This window comes from Tupaia chinensis, unplaced genomic scaffold (assembly GCF_000334495.1).
Source record: "Tupaia chinensis unplaced genomic scaffold, TupChi_1.0 Scaffold000278_1, whole genome shotgun sequence".
NCBI classification, from domain to species: Eukaryota; Metazoa; Chordata; class Mammalia; order Scandentia; family Tupaiidae; genus Tupaia; species Tupaia belangeri.
The window spans coordinates 639,242-662,513 of NW_006159761.1; the positions used below are offsets into that span (position 1 = coordinate 639,242).

A 23,272-nucleotide genomic window follows, 5' to 3' on the forward strand; every position below is an offset into this window, starting at 1 on the left:
ATCGCTGCCCTCCTAAGTGAGAGCTGTGTGCTGTAAAATATGACCTCCACGGTAACAGCACATCTATGTCGCATACCTCTTTCCTGAAGCTAATTCTTGGCACTTCATGGGAGACTCAGTGTATACCACACACAAGAATGTGTTCAGCATGAAAACACTGGAGCGTTTTTAAAGACCATCGAAGTTATATTTAAACATCCGGCTAATAAAAAGTGAATTACATTTTTTGCAAAGATTTTAGATTATCTTTAATTCAGTCAATGCCTTATATTAATCCAGTTAGTTCCATCTTCGGGGTTAGTATTTCTATGCTGCTCCTTTTTCCAATGTGCATTCATTTCAGTCAAGGACCCAGAAGCAGCTGCCATGAAGCAAGCAGAACTGGAAGCCAATGGCTAAAATTAGATTATCGATGACATTTGCTTATCAGACTGAAATCTCAGGGTAGAGCATTTTCCTCTGAAAGAGGACACTTCTCCTTCACTGCCGCACAGACTCCTGTTGTCCAATTACATTCCTAACGCATAGCTGGGCAGTGAAACTGACCTAAAATAGAAAGTGAAAGCAAGTGCCTTTTCTGCCAAGACATGGCTAGAGACAAAATTAAGTGGTGAACCTGCTGCATAAGACTCTTTTGACTATGCCTTCAGAATTAGGTAGAGATGCTCGTCCCAGAGAAGTGGGATGTGGGAGAGAAGTGCAGCCAGGGCCGCTAGGTGGGGAGACGGGTCTGGGCTTCCTCCCATCATCCTGGACTACTCCATTGCACGCATTCCCAGGGACCAGGACAGGTTAGAATCTGTGCAAGTTGTTCCTTTTTTTCTGCTTTCATGTACACTTGTATGGTTAGGTGTTTACAGCACTTTCTTAAGGCAGATTTCCTGATGTTTCACTCTGCGGAACCGAAAATTTGCTCAGAAACTCCGAGGACTACGTGCGAGTCTCAGCAAAGGGTGTGTGTTACCTCGTTCGTGAACACTGGCACTACTGCTGACATGCATTCATCCTTCTCTGTCCAGTCTGCACACAGAGCACCTCAGACGAGGCACCCGTCTCAGAGTGCGCTGCTGGGTCAGTGCCCCACGGTCAGGAGCGGCCATGACTGTGCAGCGCGAACATCCACACGGGCACGCACTGCTCGGGGAAGCCGCCCTGCTGCTCCTGGCCCAGCACCCCCAGCCCACTCTTCCCAATGAGACTGAGGAGCGTTTCCATGTCCCGAGTCACGCTGCTGTCCGCCAGGTCCAAGAGGCAGCCCTCCCGGGCCACGTTGTCCTTCAGTATGATGACGCCGTCTTCTTTCAGGCCATCTCGGCACCGGCAGAGAAACGCAAGAAGGTCCTTGTCAGTCAGGTACCCTACAGGAGGCCATGCAGGTGGGTGTAGGAAGAGAGGGTGCCGAGGGAGGGGAAAGGAGGAAAGGACAGGGGCTAGAATCAGGAGACCGTTCTCCACTGCTCAGAGTCATTTAACAGCCTTGTGTTCAGTTGCAGGACACTGGGAATTCAGGAAAAAGGATGCATGTCCTCTTTGAGGACACTTAGGCCCCTTTCTATAAAAGAGATATCTACCTGGCCCTCTACCTGCCAGGCATGAGCTAAGCTAATGTCTCCCCAACAAGTCCTTCCTTGTCCCAGCTGTGTATAACTCCTGTATTGGGTCTCCTACACACACGCTCAGACACAGACACACACACACGCACACACACACACATGACCTAATGCACTGCTGACTCATTTTCTGGGGATTTTAAATCTAAGAATGTCTAGTTCTGCCAATAAATGGACATTAACTTTTTTAACCCCACTTTTAAATTTTTGTCAAATATTTATATTTCTTCAAGGATTTAACTCAGTTCAAAGGCATTTACTCCATCCCTAGAGGGAAGAGAACAGAGGGTGTCAGGGGAGATGTCAGAGGACCAGCCTTTGGGTCACCCATAGGACACCCACTAGCTCACCTCCTGTGTGCTCCTGAGCCCTGCGGTGTGGTCTCTCTGACTGAGAAGTAGGGAGAGGGAGAGGCAGAGGCCACGCCATGCAGGACTAACCGGAGACCCACTGAATCCAGATGACATCGTATCTCCCTGAGGGTGGCGTGAATTCCTGCAGGCTATAGCAGTGGTAGTTTTCTACCTTGTCCCCTTTGGCCTGCAGGTAGTTGGGGGCTTCCAGGAGGAATGACTCCATCATGTCCACCAGCTCCACGCTGTTGAAAACCGGCAACAGGACATGCTTGCTGACCCTCCCTATGCCGGAGCCGCAGTCCAGGGCGCAGTCTGTGCCGGCTCTCCCAGGCCCCTACAGAGAGGAATTCGTGAGCCACTTCAGGTATAGAGACCCACCTGGCTTTTGGATACTGCAGTGACCTCTTTAATCAACTCTATTTAGGTGGATTTTAAGCCCAGCCAGTGATGGTGGTTAAGGGGACTGGATCCCACATAGCCGACTAGGGGATTGAAAAACAGACCAGGCATGTGTGCATGTGTGTCCCAAATCCCAATTGCCTAAAACCCCAAGAAGAGAATGGAGGAGAAGGGATTGTGGCATGGCTTCAGCCTCAAGGGCTGGAGGGGTTGCTTTCTGTCTAATTTTCTTTTGTTCTCTCTCTCTATCTCCATCAAGTCCACATCAAGTAAATTAAAAAAAAAAAAAAAGAATTTTATGCAGTACAATACACCATTGTAAGTATGTAATTCAGTGAGTCTGGACAGAGATTTCAGCCAGGTGCTCACTACCCCGATTGAGATATAGAACCTTCAACTACTTTAAAGACAAGTTTCTAAAGAATTTCAAACTAAGATGGTCAAAAAAGCAATATTTTAGGTTTAAACACTTGACAAATTTCTCCAAGAAATGAGCCCTCGGTAGCCCTATGAATACAGAATTCTGTTACTATAAATCCGAGCGGAACCCACCGCTAAACGAATCTGTACTGTAGGTTATTGTGCTGAGGGGAAAAAAAGAGTAAATGGTGAGAGTCTGAGTTTCAAAATTACTTCAAAAATTCAATGGGAACATTTAGGTTTACATTGGGATAATTTAAATTTTCTTTTTAAACCGATTTAGGAGGCTCTGAATATCTGTCCCTCTTTTGTAACTGATAAATTTGGAAACCTGAGCTGAAAAACGCAAATCGTTCTATTCTCAGGCCAGAACCTTATTTCAAATCCAGCCCCAACGGCACACAGCATGTTCATGTGGACGAAAGGCAGTTTCGGCAAAGTCTCCTCTCCTCCTTCAATGCTAAAATACGTGTTCTGCCTTTTTACCAGAAACTACAGGATTTATTGGGCACAAAACCCTGAAAACGTTTTCTAAAGTAGGCCTGTGCATTAACTTAGCTGGGGGTGAGGGGATGAGGAGGGTAGCAGTAGGGAGAAATCAGCCAATATACTTCCTCAAACTCGTGTCTATAAAACGTTACGCTCTCTGATTTATGAAGATTCAGCTGGTCTACATTATTTGCTCATAATTGAGATGGCTGCTGAATAGGTTTCATGCTAGAAATTACAGTAACTAGATACTTGAAGTTGCCAATCAAGATCTTAAGGAGAGAGCCTACTCTTGATTTCTCAGGAACTAAGGATTAAAAAAGAAATTGGCGAAGGATCAAAGGTGAAGTATGAGCAGAGAGAGAAGCAGAAAGCTGCTCTCCAGGCCCCAAAGGCCTTCAGCATGCTGGAAAGGTACAACGGAGATCAAAAAGTGCAGCAATTGGAGCGTCTTTTCAAACGGGCCAATAATAATTACGGTTACTGAGTGATTCTATGTAGCAAGCTCTTTACATATATAATAGCTACAGTCATCAAAAAAAAAACCTCATAAGGTAGTGATTATTATCCCCATTTTGGAGATACGAAAACTCAGATTTCTAACTGTACAGAGCCAACGACAGAGCTAGAATTTGAACAGAAACTGTCTGACCAACAGGAACAGAGCCAGTTTCATATTAGGGATGTCATCTCGACTCTGATCCCCTTGGTGGTGTCTGTCTAATGCTGTGGTAACAAGAATTCTTTTTTCGTACTTTTTTAAGGTTGTTGCCACAGGGTGTGTGTGCTCACTGGAGAGAGACAGTGGGAAGGAAAGTGAGAAATCACCCCCACAGAGATTGGCCACACCACAATCTTCTTGGGATTTTGGGCATTGCATGCATAAACGCCTGAAGTAATTCTCAAGCCACCAGATTCAGGACTCGAACCATGATTGGCCATGTGGGAGTCCAACACCTTAACCATTACACTATGTGCTGGTCCCACTGTGACAAGAATTCTAAAAGAAATTTGAGGAAAAATAATAGAGAGGTAAGACATTTGTGGGACACAGATATGGTTTATTATCTGTTGCTGACAAGTATAGTATTCTCAACTGGACTGGTCTGAGGTGTATATCATGCTGGGTAAAGTCTCTTTATAATCTAAATGATGTATAGCAATTGAATGTATAAATAATAACAATAAATAATAAAAAATAAGCTTTTTAAAAGAATTCTAAGGCTCTGTTCACACTGAGCACGGAAGAGATCTGTGATTGACTAGTGGGTCTGCCTTGAGCGTGGGAAGGGAAGTAAGAGTACATTGCTCTGGGTTTGCCACTTCTGCTTACGCTGTCACCTCCCTCGTGCCAGTACTGTAATTTAAACCAGCCTCATTCAGAGAAAGGTCTAAGCTAAAGGTTTATCTCATGAGTGTTGTAAAAGCAGCATCTTCTAAGTAAATTCATACATAACATAAACAAGATGGGGGAAACAATAGAGAAATTATTTTAAGCTCTTAGAAATGACTGTACTAGACATTTCTAAGCCCAATAACAGACTCTCATTGCAAGTTGTTTTTATCATTACTTTGCTCAAGCCACTTCTATTGATCATGTTGTGCTTATTAATGTAGTTTTAGAAGTAGAACCATGGAACAATGAAGCAAAGAGCCCTCAATCCAGCCATGATTCTCCAAGGAGGCCCTTGAAACTCTCAGCAGAAGCTTAGCACCTCTAACTCACTGATGGCTAATGCTTTCACTTTTTCAGATGAAGCCAAATCCCAGAGAGGTGAAATGCTTGAAAATTCTCATCCTCTAATGGAAAGTCTTCACCAGTTTAGATGTGGGATATTCGACAACAACTATTCTTCAAAATATTGGTATTTACAAAAGCAGAAAGGCTCCTTTCACTCAATGCCACAGACCTCTGGCCTCTCCTGAGGCCTCATCTCTTTAACACATTTCGTCTGTAGAAGGTGCTGCCTCCCATACCCTGGCACCAAGGCCCTTTCTGTCTCTCATTCAAATGCAGCTCCTCCAGAAGGGATATTTAAAGAATGATCTCAGGACGTTTCTCACCTCTGACACCCCCACTGCCTGAGCTGTGACAACTGAAATGTGGCACCACTGTGGCTAGAACTGCACAGGATGTGTGTCTTTATAACAGATGTTTTGTTATTTTCATTTTCACTCATCGTGCCATCTTCATGTGTAAGGATTCACATAAAACAATAAAATGCTACTAGCAATTGCATTTTAGTTTTGATTCTGCCTATATATTTTGTTTTGAAGAACATTAAGTTCATCCAGTGGAATTACAAACCAAAATGAATGAATGTAGTTGAATGAAATTTGCCACTGTATAAAAACCATAAAATACAACAAGTTTATATTGAAATATAACAAGTTATGTTGAAATATAACAAGTTAGACCCAGATTTTTTAGTCATCGACTCTGGAAAATGTCAAAAAATAAATACCATCCAAGACTAATTACTGTTTATGAATTGTTATATTCCCCACTGGAAGCTACAACGGAGGAAAGTTGTCAGCTATGACACTGACATCATGTTGGTATCACTTGTTTATTTGCTAAAGTAAGTACATTTGCAACTAGTTTAAACACCTCTTCTGCTGTCCCAAGTCACTAAGTGTTGAAAGGGAAGCAAAATTCTAAATTAAACAATCTGCCTTTTCTCAGCCGGCATAGAATAAATCACGCAGATATTCACATTCCCTAATTCCTTCTATCTTGACCTGGATACTAATTTAGCACATTATTAAGGTCACATATCAGTCATCAAAAAGACTGTGTTTGTTCTTAGTTAGAGGTCACAGCTTTACAATGAGCCATGTCTCCTAAGAAGAGCTCCTTATGCTTCTGTGAAACGAGCAGGCTGCCTCTTCTCCAACATAAACAGACAAGCATAGGCTGTTTCCTTTCCCAGGGCCGTGGGCGTGCTGTGGCTCTGCTGACCAGTATCCCTATGGTCAGCTGGGCATTCCACAGAGTGACAAGACAGCTGGATTACTAACTAAGCTTCTGAAATGCTTCGGGATCAAAGCCAGCTTCACCACAAGGCAAGCAGGAGGGATTGCTCTGGGCCAGACTGAAGGAGAGTTAAGGTCTGTGGCCCATAGGAAAAAAAAAAAAAAAGTGGGGATTTTTCAGCTTCATGAGACAAATGGAAAAAATATGTCATGGTTATGAATGAGGAGTCTGGTGTCAGACAGAATTGGCCAAGCCAGCATCCCAGCTCTGTCTCTCCCAAGTGTGAACCCTGACAACTTATTTAACCTTTCCAGGACTCAGTTTCCACAAATGCAAAACCAGAGCTACTAATAGTACCTGCCTCCAAGAATCATTATGAAGACTAAATGAGATAATGCTTCTAATGCACTTGGGATGACTGACCATCTCAGAAAGCGGGGTCAGTGAAATCGGTCAGTGTCCTGACTTGGAAGCACTCCAGGTCTGCCCAGCCTACACACTCATGGGCCCATGGTCATGAACCCCAGGTTCTCTGGTCCCATGACAGCTAAATCCTGACACTCTGACAGGAGGATGTCCTGGTCCCATCTCTATTTCCAGGCTCTGGATTCAGGTTCTGGGTGCTCCAGGGAGGTTGGCTATGAGGTGAATCTCATCCCAACACAAAGGACACTATTTTTTTTTTTTTAGAGAAATTTTTCTGCATTCACCAGAGACAGAAAGCAAGAAATCACTCCCCCACACAGGGAAGATGGCCTCTCTGCAACCCCTTCTCCATTCTCCTCTCAGGATTTTGGGCACACAAGCCTGGTGTAAGTTTTAAGCTACTGGGTTCAGGTCTCAAACTATGGTTGACTACATGGGAGTCCAGCGAGTAACCATTATGCCATCTGCTGGTGGGACATTCTTAATTACAATGCTGAGTAGGGTGACAGTCTAACCACAAAGCCTAATATTTATAATTTCCTTCACTAGAATGAATAGAGCTCTACATTTCAAACAAATGACTTCATAATGAATTAGAACAAAATCTGTTTTCCAGTTATGTATTTATGTCTTCATCAGGACCAATGGCAGGCGTACTCTGTGGATTAAGTCTATTCTAACAACTAGATGAAGTTCCTAAAAATGGACATGTTAAAAGAAAGCCTGTTATTATTATGGACATGTTAAAAGAAAGCCCGTTATTATTAATAGTAACAATTAACTATACTTATCAGGAACTAATTCTGTACACTAAGGCAGGTACTTAACATGTGTCTTCTCATGTTATCTTTGCCTTGTTCTATAAGGTAGATTTCATCATCATGCCCTACTCACAGGTAAGAAATCTGAAATTTAGTGCATTTAAGTAACAAGGCTGAGGTTACTTAGGCGATAAAGAGGAGAACAATAGTGACTTTAAAGTCCAAGGTTTAATCCCCTTCACTATTCTGTCTGTCTCCGTAGGACACAGAAGTAAGGAGGTGAGGATTCATCCAACACCAGGACCACAGAGAGATCACAGTCTTTGCAAGGCAAAATCTGAACTAGGAACAGAGAGTATAAAGGGATTCTACTGACCTTATAGCTTTTAAACTGAACATAAATATGCACTTCCTTATTATATCTCATCTTTCTTACAGGGAATCAGTAAGTAAACTCAAGATCCTGGAGGACCTGGTCTCTCATCAGTCACTTGGGTGCCAATTGATTATTGATGGGACTCTGAAAGAGATGTCTTCTTTACCCCAAACTGTAATATGGCACTGCTATCTCACCTTGAAGCATGTAAGATTAGCTGGTGCTAGGGGCCTTGTATGCCAAGTTTGAGCCACTCAATGGGTCTCCATCCCTTCTGAACACCTTAAAACAGGATTTCAGAAAGAACTAGTGGTTGACTCATATGACTTTAACCTGCCTTAGGTGACCACATAGATGCATGTGAGCTCAATATTTGCAAGGGCTCTGCCCTCTCACAAGCTGCAGTTGAGTAACTCACCCCAACAAATTTTCTAAGAAATTTCTGAGAGGCCTGGATATCCGGATTGGACAATTCAATGAAATTTCCCATCATACCCTCTTCTGTGGCTGGTACTTCTTGATAAAAAAGTTTAGCTCTAGCATAAAATTGCATCTCTCCATTGATGACTTGACTTGTTAAAGCATACAATTTCACTGCAAATGAAATAGTATTAATAGTTATTCATATTTACATCATAGAACAAGCTCAATCTTATCATGCATACATTTATTTTTCAAATCCTGTGAATTTGAACTATGAAGAGATTGATGTGAAGTCAAATGATTTGGGTTGAGTTCTTACTCAGTGACTGACTCACTTATTGTGTAATGTTGTGAAAATTTCTTAACTCCCCTGACCCTCAGAGATCTTATCTATAGATCACAACCATGTGTATTTTTATAATTTAAAAACTATATAGTTTAATAAACCTATAGCTTATTACTGTATTAAAAAGTTCTATCAGTGTTTGCTACAATGGAATAAATAATGTCATCAGTTTCATGGTGAGTTTTAGCTCTGAGTTCCAAATAGTTTCAATAATCTTGTCATTAATCTTTCTTATCCCATAAATGAGATAATGCTTCTAATGCACTTGGGATGACTGACCATCTCAGAAAGCGGGGTCAGTGAAATCGGTCAGTGTCCTGACTTGGAAGCACTCCAGGTCTGCCCAGCCTACACACTCATGGGCCCATGGTCATGAACCCCAGGTTCTCTGGTCCCATGACAGCTAAATCCTGACACTCTGACAGGAGGATGTCCTGGTCCCATCTCTATTTCCAGGCTCTGGATTCAGGTTCTGGGTGCTCCAGGGAGGTTGGCTATGAGGTGAATCTCATCCCAACACAAAGGACACTATTTTTTTTTTTTTAGAGAAATTTTTCTGCATTCACCAGAGACAGAAAGCAAGAAATCACTCCCCCACACAGGGAAGATGGCCTCTCTGCAACCCCTTCTCCATTCTCCTCTCAGGATTTTGGGCACACAAGCCTGGTGTAAGTTTTAAGCTACTGGGTTCAGGTCTCAAACTATGGTTGACTACATGGGAGTCCAGCGAGTAACCATTATGCCATCTGCTGGTGGGACATTCTTAATTACAATGCTGAGTAGGGTGACAGTCTAACCACAAAGCCTAATATTTATAATTTCCTTCACTAGAATGAATAGAGCTCTACATTTCAAACAAATGACTTCATAATGAATTAGAACAAAATCTGTTTTCCAGTTATGTATTTATGTCTTCATCAGGACCAATGGCAGGCGTACTCTGTGGATTAAGTCTATTCTAACAACTAGATGAAGTTCCTAAAAATGGACATGTTAAAAGAAAGCCTGTTATTATTATGGACATGTTAAAAGAAAGCCCGTTATTATTAATAGTAACAATTAACTATACTTATCAGGAACTAATTCTGTACACTAAGGCAGGTACTTAACATGTGTCTTCTCATGTTATCTTTGCCTTGTTCTATAAGGTAGATTTCATCATCATGCCCTACTCACAGGTAAGAAATCTGAAATTTAGTGCATTTAAGTAACAAGGCTGAGGTTACTTAGGCGATAAAGAGGAGAACAATAGTGACTTTAAAGTCCAAGGTTTAATCCCCTTCACTATTCTGTCTGTCTCCGTAGGACACAGAAGTAAGGAGGTGAGGATTCATCCAACACCAGGACCACAGAGAGATCACAGTCTTTGCAAGGCAAAATCTGAACTAGGAACAGAGAGTATAAAGGGATTCTACTGACCTTATAGCTTTTAAACTGAACATAAATATGCACTTCCTTATTATATCTCATCTTTCTTACAGGGAATCAGTAAGTAAACTCAAGATCCTGGAGGACCTGGTCTCTCATCAGTCACTTGGGTGCCAATTGATTATTGATGGGACTCTGAAAGAGATGTCTTCTTTACCCCAAACTGTAATATGGCACTGCTATCTCACCTTGAAGCATGTAAGATTAGCTGGTGCTAGGGGCCTTGTATGCCAAGTTTGAGCCACTCAATGGGTCTCCATCCCTTCTGAACACCTTAAAACAGGATTTCAGAAAGAACTAGTGGTTGACTCATATGACTTTAACCTGCCTTAGGTGACCACATAGATGCATGTGAGCTCAATATTTGCAAGGGCTCTGCCCTCTCACAAGCTGCAGTTGAGTAACTCACCCCAACAAATTTTCTAAGAAATTTCTGAGAGGCCTGGATATCCGGATTGGACAATTCAATGAAATTTCCCATCATACCCTCTTCTGTGGCTGGTACTTCTTGATAAAAAAGTTTAGCTCTAGCATAAAATTGCATCTCTCCATTGATGACTTGACTTGTTAAAGCATACAATTTCACTGCAAATGAAATAGTATTAATAGTTATTCATATTTACATCATAGAACAAGCTCAATCTTATCATGCATACATTTATTTTTCAAATCCTGTGAATTTGAACTATGAAGAGATTGATGTGAAGTCAAATGATTTGGGTTGAGTTCTTACTCAGTGACTGACTCACTTATTGTGTAATGTTGTGAAAATTTCTTAACTCCCCTGACCCTCAGAGATCTTATCTATAGATCACAACCATGTGTATTTTTATAATTTAAAAACTATATAGTTTAATAAACCTATAGCTTATTACTGTATTAAAAAGTTCTATCAGTGTTTGCTACAATGGAATAAATAATGTCATCAGTTTCATGGTGAGTTTTAGCTCTGAGTTCCAAATAGTTTCAATAATCTTGTCATTAATCTTTCTTATCCCAAAGTAGGAGCAGGTATTTTTTTTTAAATCTGTTTTCCAAGCAACATATATCCAAATATGTCTTTATTTCAACATTTAAAAATACACTCAATATCTATATTCTTAACAGAAAACAATAAAGAGATATACTATTTATCAAGCAGTTATTCTCTACCATCAAGTGTGCGAGGCACATTGGCATATACTTGGTCACTTCATTATTTAAAAAAATAAGAAAGATATTTTAAGAAATTTACTTTGAGGAAAATATGTTTTCCCACCTCTGGGAGATAAATGAGAATGCATTTAATGGTGTTTTGTAAACCAAAAATTCACCCATTCTGAAGGCATACATTATTATCATTAGAGAACATTTGGTGAAGAAATGATAGAAAGTAATAAAAGAGAGAAATTTCTGGTTAAATACTATGGACCAAAGACATACATTTGTCTTCTTTCCCTCCCAAAATTCAAGAACTGTTTTAATAGACTAAATTCATAACAGTAAAGAAAATAAGAAGGGATCACTGAGGGCTTCATGATTTCAACAAGTTTCTAGAAGATATAAAGCAAACAGAACAAAGCTAAAGAATTTGCAGACCAGAATAATTGCAAGAGAAAATTACCTTCCAGGCTTAGAGCCAACAGGAGACAAGAGTAAGAATTAAAACAGAAGAAAAAAAAGAAAAAAAGAGAGAGAGAGAGTTCAACAAAACTCTGTCCACAGAGCAACCAGATGAGGGTGCATGTGCATCCTCTTGAAAACAATAGGCTACACAGTTGTTATCCTGGGGGCAATATATCTCTCCCCTAAAATAAATAAATAAGCTTGCTTCCTAGAGAGAATTAGACCAATTATCATTGGGTTCCCAGAACATTACTCATTCTGACATTTAGAAGACTCCAAGCACCCTATCTGATCACATTCATCAGAGTCTGGTAAGGTCTACCTGCATAGGGAGAGCTTCGTTTTGTCTTCCTTTGGGAACAAGTACCCAACAGAGGAAACCTTATCCATTACCTAGAATCATTTACCTTGTTGTTTATTCCTAAATGTGGATAAACAATGATCTCCAAACACCTGAGAGTAAAATAGAAACCTGAAAGAAAAAGATTGAAATAAATATCAGAACTGACTCCAGAAGAAATAAAAACAATTCAGGAAATGGATGAGAATTTAAATCAAAGCAAAAGAGAGATCTCATATATCCTTGGAAAGATATGAGGACTGGTACATTCACAAATCAAAGAAAAGATGCCAAGAAAATGTTAATTCAACGAGTAACAAAGAATTCTTAGAAATGAAAGTTCCAATTACTAAAAACTTTAAAATTGAGTACATTGCCAGGACATAAAACAAAAAAAAAAAGATATAGAAGAGAGAAGCAAAAAGAATAGACCTATAGAGACTTAATTCAGAAGGCCCAATACCAAGCTAATTAGGATTATGAAAAACTAATAAAGCAGAGGGAAGAAAATTATTCAAGAAATAATACAAGAAAATATTCTGGAGCTGAACAAGTGCTAGGCAGTAAGAACTTAAAAAATAAAAGCCAAATTTACACATACTCTTCAGACATTTTAAAACAGAGAGAGAGTAACGAGAAGATCCTAAGGTCATTTAGAAAAGAAAAAGCAGTTGACCTTCAAATAGGACTGCTAGATTTAAATACAAATCTAGAACTCACACTTAGATTTGATTTCAATGAATTTTTTTTAGTATAAGTATTCCTTAAGTATTGCACATTGCATGGAACATAACTACATTAAAAATTATGTTTTAGTTATACTAAATTTAAGTTTAGCTGGCATCTTGTATTTATTTGGTAACCTTATGTTCAAAGGACAAGAATCAGACTTTTAACAGAGCTCAACAGAGACACTGAGAAACAACAGCACAATGCCTTCATCACTCTGACAGGAAGTTAATTTGAAGCTAAATTTAATACCCAGTCAAACTGTCAAATAATATTTACCTCACATAGATTCATTCTTCAGAAGTTTCTTGAAGCTACATTCCAGCACAAAGAAGTTTAAAATCAAGAGAAGATGCACGATGAAAGATGATGCATTTAACCCAGGAATCCAATGGAAAGAAATCCCCAATGACGGCTATTTATCATATCTGGAACGACATTAGTTTACATTACAAGAGAAAGCATAAGCTTCAAAAACAACCTTTAAGAAGTAGGAAGAGTTGAGTTCCAGACAAAGGACAAAGTAAGCAAAAGCAAGGAGATATTAGTAATATTCTAATAAAGACACATTTTTTAAATCTCAACTACCCAAATAAGAGAGAGTTGAAAACTCCAAGAAAAATATGCAATAGTTTGAAACGTTATGATCAGGACATGAAGTGACCTAACATATGGTATTATGCTAAATGGAAGAAATTTAAGAAAAAGAGAATCTATTTAACCTTAACTGGGAACATTTTTCTTCAGATCACTCCAAGATTATGACATTGGACTACACTTGTCTCTGAGTTGAATAGTTATAGTCCCAGATTTTTACTGTAACAATTCAAAATCCAATAAAATATTTATATTGTTAGAACCATGTCCCATCTATGCAGTTACAGCAGGATTTCACAATGTAAAGACACTGGAGCTGATGTTTGTTGCTTGAATGGTCATGAGTTCATTGAAAGGAAATACAAGATCAGTTTCCACATGTCATTTCCTGGAGACTAACAATATTGCTTCTTTTATCACTGATACCTATTAACTATCATACATAGGTTGTACTTTAAAAATATAAGTGTTTTTTTCTTTTTTCTTTTTTTTTTGGGGGGGGAGAGGTTTTTGCTATAGGGCGCATGTGCTCGCCAGACAGACAGAGAGAGACATAGAGACAGAAAGCGAGAAATCACCCCCCAGGGGGGATGGTCACGCCGCAATCCCTTCTCCTCCATTCTCCTCTCGGGATCTTGGGCACGCAAGTACACGCGCCCAGCATGAGTTTTAAGCCACCTGGTCCGGGACGCGAACTGCGGTCGACTACGTGGGAGTCTAGCAATATAGCCATTACGCTAACTGCTGGTTCCCAAAAATACAAGTGTTTTAAAGGGCTTAATAAATACCTAGAGACTTTTTTGCCATTTTATATGCAAATTAGCCACTGACTGAGAAAATACAACATTAAAAGTAGGATCCTCATGTTCAAAACTTTGGGAACCACTGATAGACACCAATCCCCCTTCCCTAGTCCTGGATGAAGTGCCGTATAAATAACAAATGGCTCAATAAATGCTTATAAATCAAACAAGGATGACAAGAATCTAGCATCACCATCCCAATTACATGACTGTTCCAAATTCACCTGGATGTCTTGGAAAATCAAGCTAGGAGAGCACCATGCTCAGGGCTGAGGGCTGGTCTTGGTGAGCCACAGCCCAGTGCTTCCCCGGGATCCCACTGAAGCAGCCACACTCAGCCATGCCCACTTAGGCCAACTGGTTGGTACAGTCTGTTAAAAGCTCTCATCTGGACATGGCTAATGCTCCATTATGCTAGCAACATTCCGACCACAAGGGAATATCGAGCTCAGCAGGCATCAGACTCACTAGGTGAGCTTTTATGGTTATGAGCTCGAGTTCTCATTTTCACCTAATTGGCAACAACATTTCATTAAAAAAGATATATGACATGTCATGGCTAACCCCCGAGTCTCCCCTCAGATGGTCCTGCAATGGAGCCTGTTGACTAAGATAAGGCAGTTGGTCACCAGCTACACCTCTTTACTGTAGGCATACTTCCAGTGCCTCGTTCTTAAAGACACTCAACGTCTGTGAAACTTGGGATAGTCTACCACAGAGGCAGGACATTCCAATGCCTCCTGAGAATACTTGTTTTCTGACTACATTATGATCTCAGCTCCCATGGACCTTCCAACCGATTACTTGCTAGAAAAATAGAGTAAAAGTTCATTTACCCTGAAAGACAATAACAATTTTGTGAGCATTCTAGGAAAGAGCGTACACTGAGAGACCATTCACCCATAATTTGGGTAGTAAGCAGCAATATGACACTCAGGACACAAAGAATCACACAGCCCAGTCTCTCTTGTGGAGATTATGACCTGGCAAGGGGAACTCAAGTCACGCCTTGCTGCCAGCTCAATGGATGACATTCCCACTTGGGAGTGGGGGAGGGGTCCATCAGATCCTATAAGGAAAAGCAATACGGAAAGATCAGTAAGACAAGAAGGAAGTTTTTCACTTTTCTTAGCAGAAAATGAGAAGGGAAGGAATTTCACATTGTATGGATCATCAGGGTAAATCTCAGAATTTTTAAATGTCTCCTCTGAGAAAGTCTTTTGCAAGTAGTGAAAGGATTTTGTTGTTTGAGTTTTCAGCTTTTGACTCTAAGATGCTAAGAAATAAGAGTTTTATCTTGAGGTGATATTCTATTTGATGACTCTTACTATATTTTCATACAACAATTTCAGAAAAGCAAATACTCAAAGTGTTTATGTAGACTTCAAAGGAGATAGTGACAGGTCCAATATCAGAGAGAGATTCAAAAGTTAATATTAGTCAAATTGCCAGCATGATGGAGACTTCTCAAAAAACTGAAAATTTGGGGGAACCAGCAGTTAGCGTAATGGCTATGTCGCTGGACTCCCACATAGTTGACCGCGGTTCGCGTCCCGGACCCAGTGGCTTAAAACTCACACCGGGCGCATGTGCATGTGTGCCCAAGATCCCGAGAGGAGAATGGAGGAGAGGGGATTGCGGCGTGACCATCCCCCCTGGGGAGTGATTTCTCGCTTTCTGTCTCTCTGTCTGTCTCTGTCTGTCTGGCGAGCGCACGCGCCCTATAGCAAAAACCTCTCCAAAAAAAAAAAAAATTGAAAATTTTGTAAAAGAGCGAAGTGCTTGTATTTGCTGAATATCTTTTCTTTTTACTTTATTTTGTAAAATAGTTGGATATAGCTATTTCAGCCTCTTTATTAGACCTGTTTATCAATTGAAGGTTCATCTAAGAGTCTCCAGAAGGTATGTAGGCTAAGTCTAAAGAGCAATTCGAAGTTATTTGAAAGAATATTGGATCAAGTCAGCTCCTTATTTTTTGGGGGGCGGGGGGAGAGGTTTTCACTATAGGGCGCGTGCACTCGCCAGACAGACAGAGACAGAGAGACAGAAAGCGAGAAATCACCCCCCGGGGGGGGATGGCCATGCCACAATCCCTTCTCCTCCATTCTCCTCTCGGGATCTTGGACACGCACGCACGTGCCCGACATGAGTTTCAAGCCACCCGGTCCGGGACGCAAACCGCCGTTGACTACATGGCAGTCCAGCGTCATAGCCATTATGCTAACTGCTGGTCCCAGCTCCTTATTTTTAAGAGAAAAAAAAAAAAAAAAAATTGGGAGATGCTCTTCTGAAGGGTAAGTGCTCCCATAAAAGGTATTTGATGGGCACTTGGCAATTTAGCCATTAAAGAAGTTACAGTAAAAATAAAAAGAAGGAAGGGAGGCAGAGAGGAAGAGAGAAAGGGAAGGAAGGAGGGAAGACAGAGAGGTAGGAAGAAAGAGGGAGACGGAAAGAGAAAAGCTTGCTGGAATCAGAGGTCCCTGGCTTTGTTCGCCAGCTCGGACCGCATTGGCTGTGTGACCTCGAGTAGTTTACGTAACTCGAGGGCCCCACTTTGCTTCCTCTGTAAGAGAAGAAGCCTACTGCACCAGGTGTCTGAGATTATTCGAGATCACTCAGTGCAGTAATGCAAGTGACACACACAGTGTGACGGTCAACTTAGAGCGGCTCAGCGGAGGTCACCTTCCTCCCTGTTCTATCAGCAGCAGGGGAGGGGAGGGCTGGGATGTCACTAATGTTTCCGGTGGACTCCAAAGGTCTGGGTGCCCCGGGCTGCTAGACAGCTCACCTCACCAAGTCTCCACCCTGCCCAGCAAGGCCGTCTAGTGGGCTCGAGGCATCCACTGTCTCTTGCCTCTAAAATACACTGCCTACCCTGAAAGGTTTCCCTTTTCAACTCAAGGCTGGTTTGGTGTTCCCTAACTTCTTCTCAGGCACCAGCACAATGAGGTAACCCTTCGTTGCCTCTCACTTTCCCTCTCACTCTGCTTGTCTCTCTGTCTTTGGGAGAAGAGAATTGCTAAATTGGCAAAAGGAGGGAAAATTGTGTTTCTCTGGTTCCACAAGGAGCCTTGCCGCTTGCTGGGTCTGCCCTACCATGTGCCGCATCTCCTGCCCACTGCTGAGGGTCCTCCTAACATGGTCTTGCTTCCTGACCTTGATCAAGCGTGAGAAAGTCAGAAGTCAGATGGAAATACTGGAGATGAACTTTTCAGGGTGAAATTTTACCTCTTACAGTTTGAGCTTCGCACAGCTACCAAGCCTCCTCCATGCCTCTGCAGAACTCCGGTCATGGCCTCTATTGCTGTATTCCCACGTGAAAAATATTGTTCGTGCAGGTCTCTCGTCTACACTACACTCTTCAGGATAATGGCTGTGTCTTGTTTTCTTTGTAATCCCAGCACTTATTCATATGGCTAACCCATAGTAGACTTTATTTAAATGTTTATTAAAAAAAACTCTAGTTTTTTTTTTTCTTTGAAAAATATATGGCTTCAACAAAGTGGCACACCGTTAGAGAGACAAACTGACATGGCATATACAAGTCACACCTTTGGTATAATTTATGAAATATCTGTCCTCCTAATTAGATATAGCCAAATAATGAAGACAAAAGTAAATGTCATTAGTCAAAAGTAAATGGGTCCAGCAGATGGCGTAGTGGTTACATTGCTCAACTCCCACATAGTCAACTGTGCTTCAAGTCCCTGACTCAGGGGCTTAAAAAATCACACCAGGCCTGTGTGTGTGCACGCACCCAAGTTCCCAAGAGGAGAAGGAATTGTGGTGTGGCCTTCACTCCTAAGGGGTGATTTCTCACTCTCCCACTCACTGTGTTTGTCTCTATGTTTTTATCTAACTGAATATGGAAGACAAATGTTATATTTACATTCTACAGAAGAATATATCAGTGCATCCAGAGGTTAACTGAAGTGCTCAAGGTCAAGTAGCTCATGAGTGACACAACTAGGATTTGAACTTATGTCTGTTTAAATCCAAAACACAAACTCATCCATCTCACATTCTGTACCTGCGAATATGTCTACTAAATAACAAGGGCAATGATCTTTTCTTCATTCCTCTAAGGAGGGCCATGGTCCTGTAGCACTTGCATTGTAAATGTAAGAACTAAAATGTGCATCACTGTGCGATCAGTCGAGCAGCAAAGCTTGCCGCCACAGGGAGATTAATTTGAAAGATTCCGACAGCCGAAGGGTGAATTTCATTCTGGAAGTCCACGTGTTTTACTAGAAAATGTCTTTACTAACTCTGGCTTTCCTTGTTCTGAACTTCCTCTTCCGAGGCCCATTCTTCCAAGAAGGGATCTGCACAAGGGGCCACCAGCAGTCAGCAGGTGCCTCCTCTGTGCCAGGCGGCAACCTGGGCACTTCCTGTTCACACTCGCTTCTGGTGCTCACGACAACTACGGAAAGTTAGCCGTCATTTTACAAATGAGTAATGAGAGTCAGAAAGGATGAGTAACAATTGTCACATAGAAGTATTAGAGTCAGATCCCAAGGCACACCTGCTTGAACACGAAGCTTTGGGTCCTTCTAAGCCGCATGGAACTGGCGTCCTTATCAAGAAGTTAGTCTGAGCCCTTCCCGATGTCCAGGACGGGTAGACCGTCACTCAGTAATACGGTTACTAAGTACCCATCAACTTCTATGTATTCAGAACCGAGCACAGAGCTAGAAGGAGCGATTCATGTGACCACCTCTGACTGGCCGTTTCCGGGCCCCTTTGAGATCCAGTATACAGACTAGAGATTTTCCTTGACCTGTTTTTCTCTCCTACTTCCCAACTGTTCACAAACAGGCACCTTTGGAAAATTTGTTCACTCCAAGCCTCCTTCTCCACATTGGCTGTCGTAACTAAGTCATGGGGGCCTACACACTGGGCTTGATCTCAGGAGAAGCCAGTGCTCTTCATAGACTGCGTTTTCTATTCCTGTCAAATCAAAAACTATTAGTCGAGTTTCCATTGAGTGTGGGTGGCAGTGTGATACTGTGGGGTTGGCTGCCTGGGTTCCAGTCCTGTTCCAGCACCCACCACAATCTTCAGCAAACTCCTCACTGCTCGGTGCACCAGCGCCTCCACTCAAAGGTGGGAAAATGACAGCACACCTAATAGAGATATTGCAGAGATGAACTGAGGAAACGAAAGAAAACCAGCAAGGCCAGCGTGAGGCTCGTTCCACTTTTCGGAAGACATGTTCTGTTCAAGGGCACAACTCCATTTTCCTCTGGAGACGTCCCAGACGCCTGTCCTTGCTGCTGCGTGAATTTCTGAAGCTAGCCCCATTTTCAGCAAGTTTGCCCAAGGCTGGAGGTGGCCACATAGTGCATTCAGGTGAGACTGGCTGCCCGATGCAGACAGAGGGAGGAAGGAAGGAAAGAGGGAATCAAAGCGTCTGGTCAGCCCCCATTCTTTCCACAATGACCGCAAACAAGAAACCCTCTGTGCAGGCTCTACAGGAGGGTTCCCTAACCTTTCTGAAAGAAGGGTTTTATTTTCATTTCTGTGAAGTCTTGAAATCAAGAGTAGAAGCCAAATCTAAAACACCTCCGCAGAGCTAAGGAGGGGGCATCCCTGCTGGCTAAGTTCAATTTCCAAACTGAAAAGCACGACACTTTCTGTGGCCTGAAAACGCTCAGATATTGAATCGCTTTCTGTCTTTGGTAGCAACTCTTCTGCAGGAAGCTACTTGGCAGCTTTCAAAGAAATCTGGCTCAGCGGAAAGAACGGAAGAAGCAAAAACTTTCCAAGGATTGACTGTTTTCCATACGTACTGCATTTAATCCTTCAAACCGTCCCGCGACAGTTCAGAGGAAAACGATGCTAGACTTCAGTTACTTGCAGTGTAGGAATTTGAACTCAGGGCTTTGGTAACCTGCAATGAATTCTTAGTAACGGTGAGTTCTGTGTGCCAGGAACCATGGTAAATGCTAAACATACAGATGTAAAGGGGAAACTGCGAGGCTCTAGTAGAGAAACTAGTACATGCAAACCTGATCCACACACATAATGTATAGCCTCCTGGAACAAAACCCAGGGGTTAAATAAGTTAATCAAATGGGAAGTGGGGGCCTCAAGCAGGTGATGTGGTGGTTAAAGTGCTGAACTCCCTCATGGGTGACAGTGGGTCAAGTCCTGAACTCGGCAGCTTGAAACACTCCAGGCACATGTATATGCATGTCCAAAAACCCCAGGAGGAGCATGGAAAAGGGATTGCAGCATGGCCATACCGTGGGGGGTGATTTCTCACTTTATTTCTCACTGTCTATCTCCAGGAAGCACGCGCACCCTAGGGGAGAAAAAAAGTAGGGGAAGATGAGACTTACATGCTGAGTCCTCTCTGAACGGCTTTTCCTAAGAGAGGAAAAAGTAGCAAAATATTTGTGTAGCAAAAGAAGTAGCCAAACACAGCTGATAGCCTACCTTCCCTCCACCTGTAATTTAAAGGTATTGCGGATCAATACAAAGTTATTTGTATTTTTGCCTCCGTTACCAGATTATTAAATTCTGAAGAACAGAGGCTGTCTCTTATTAATGAATGTTTAAATCTTGTCCAATGTTCAGTACTTTGTACAAGAGTGAGGATTCCCTAATTGTCTCTTGCATGAATATGACTGAATTGGTTAGAAAGAAGATATTACTGATGTTCCTATCTCTAAAAAGCAGTGATTTTCCCTCGTGGAAGAAACATTCACTACTGACCAAGCACACGTGTGCTCTTTCACCTTGCCCACCCCGTAGTTCTGGGGAACGGACTCTAGGTAGTCATACTGTATGTCCTTCTAGACCAAAGCGTTCGTGAGCTCAGAGACAAGCCATTAGCAGCTGTCCAACACTCCTCTGCCATCCTGCTTCCCTGATGCCTCGTGAAATGTACTCTCCTCCCACCCCAATAACGCATGTTTTTTTGTTTTTTTCTTTGTTTGTTTGTTTGGTTTTGGTTTTGGAGAGGTTTTTTTCGCTATAGGGCGCGTGCCGTTGCCAGACAGACAGAGAGAGACAGAGAGACAGAAAGCGAGAAATCACCCCACAGGGGGCATGGTCATGCCGCAATCCCTTCTCCTCCATTCTCCTCTCGGGATCTTGGGCACGCACGCACACGCGCCCAGAGTGAGTTTTAAGCCACCGGGTCCGAGACGCAAACCGCGGTCGACTACGTAGGAGTCCAGCGACATAGCCATTACGCTAACTGCTGGTTCCCCGCATGTTGAAAATAATATAGCAAGAGTGAAAAGTGGGAGACAAAGCATTAATGGCACAAAGAGGTGTGGTATTATCTGTTGAAGACATTTCATAGCTTTATCAATAGTACTAGGAAGAAATGTTCACCTGTTGAAATATCCATTTTATAAGACAAATAATAATGTTATCGAATGTATGGAAGAAAATGAAATGAAATGAAATGAAATAAATAAATAAATAAATAAATAAATAAATAAATAAATAAAAGGCAAAAAAAAAAAAAAAGAGTGCAAAGTGTTTGGCCCTGGAGATGTCCGGGTTAATTTGATGTCTGAGGCCAGGCCTAGTCCGCACCGACTCATACAGCCTTCCGTGCACATCACCGAGCACGCGTCACAGGTGGGGGTACTCTGTGACTCTCAGGAAGCCTGAACTGAGTGGTCAGGGCCAAAGGAAATAAGCAGTGACCCTGAAAAATGGCTGATGTCAAATGGAGTCCGCTTTTGCCTTGGGGTAGACTAATGTTTTAAACTGTGCTCACGGAATTGCAGGTGCTACAGACATGCCTCAGGAACCCCGGCAAGGCCAAGAAGACCAGAAAACAGCCCTGCCCCAGCCCTAAGCAGGTAAGTTACTTTTACCCGGCATCGTGCACTGATTTTCCACGGGATGGTTTTTCAAAAGGTTTACATTTATAGGAATAGTTGGGGCTACCAGGTAGTGGAGTGGTTAAGGTGCTGGACTTCCACATGGCTGACCTCAGTTGGAGTCCTGAACCCAGAGACTTGAAAATCATATGGGGCGTGTGTGTGCATGTCCAAAATCCCTAGTGGAGAATGGAGGAGAAGGGATTGTGGTGTGGCCAGCCTCCATGGGGGTCTGGGGGAACTTCTCACTTTCCCTCTCTCTGTCTCTCTCTCCAGAGAGTACATATACCCTAAGACAAAAACCTAAAAAAAAAAAAAAAAAAGTAACAGTTTGGGAAAGAGGGTTGCAGATGGTGGAACAGCAGCGAAACACTACACTGTGAGGCAGATGCACGTGAGAAGGTTCCAGGTTCACATCTGGGGAGCTCCCTGAGCCCTCCAGGCACACACAAGCCCACGACCCAGGGCCGGGAGTGGGTCACAGCATCAGGACCCTGTTGGAGGTATATTTCTCACTCACGCTCTTTTTCTCTCATTCCTGAAATAAATAAATGAAGTTGTTTGTTTGTTTGTTTGTTTGTTTTTCCTAAGGGCTACAAATCACTGATTAACCATCAGCACATTCACAAAGGAGAAAAACAGATAAAATCAAAACGACTATACTGCACTGGCTAAAGAAAGGATTGCGGGAACCAGCAGTTAGCGTAATGGCTATGTCGCTGGACTCCTACGTAGTCGACCGCAGTTCGCGTCCCAGACCCGGTGGCTTAAAACTCACACCGGGCGCATGTGCGTGCGTGCCCAAGATCCCGAGAGGAGAATGGAGGAGAAGGGATTGCGGCGTGACCATCCCCCCTGGGGAGTGATTTCTCGCTTTCTGTCTCTATGTCTCTCTCTGTCTGTCTGGTGAGTGCACGCGCCCTATAGTGAAAACCTCTCCAAAAAAAAAAGAGCCTTTGGTCGCACTCACACCATCTCCTGGGAGCAGTAAGGGACCATGTGGCCTTCAACACTGGAAGCCCAGGCCCATCCAGTGCACAGGGGGCTTTTAGAGCATCTCGAGGTGCCCTCTGGTCATACACATCAGTCCTGCCTTCTCAGGGGGAGAGGAAAAGCCGACGGGACGCCTCACTCTTTAACCCTCAACTATTACTCTTCAGTGCTGTTTGGAGTACCCTGAAGTGATTACTTTACAGTGGCTGTGAAAAGTGGTGTAGACAAACCAGGTAAGCTTTTTATTACTCTATTTCTTCCTTTTTGCTTTGCTTTTTCTTTTTTTCTTTTCTTTTCTTTTTTTTTTTTTTTTTGAGGGGTTTTTGTTTTAGGGCCGGTGCGCTCCC

The 23,272-nt window shown here is 42.4% G+C and overlaps 1 protein-coding gene across 1 annotated transcript in view; it reads right to left on the reverse strand.

Moving 5' to 3' along the window:
- Window positions 1-721: 721 nt before the first annotated feature.
- The window catches only part of NTMT2 (N-terminal Xaa-Pro-Lys N-methyltransferase 2), a 24,363-nt gene continuing 1,812 nt past the window's right edge, over window positions 722-23,272 (reverse strand). Inside the window, exons 2-4 of the mRNA XM_006150108.1 lie at window positions 10,421-10,596; window positions 2,051-2,300; window positions 722-1,358 (exon numbers count right to left, since the gene is read on the reverse strand). Of these exons, the coding sequence (XP_006150170.1) occupies window positions 1,087-1,358; window positions 2,051-2,300; window positions 10,421-10,596 (698 nt within the window). The 3' untranslated portion in view covers window positions 722-1,086. The remainder of the gene's footprint in view (window positions 1,359-2,050; window positions 2,301-10,420; window positions 10,597-23,272) is intronic.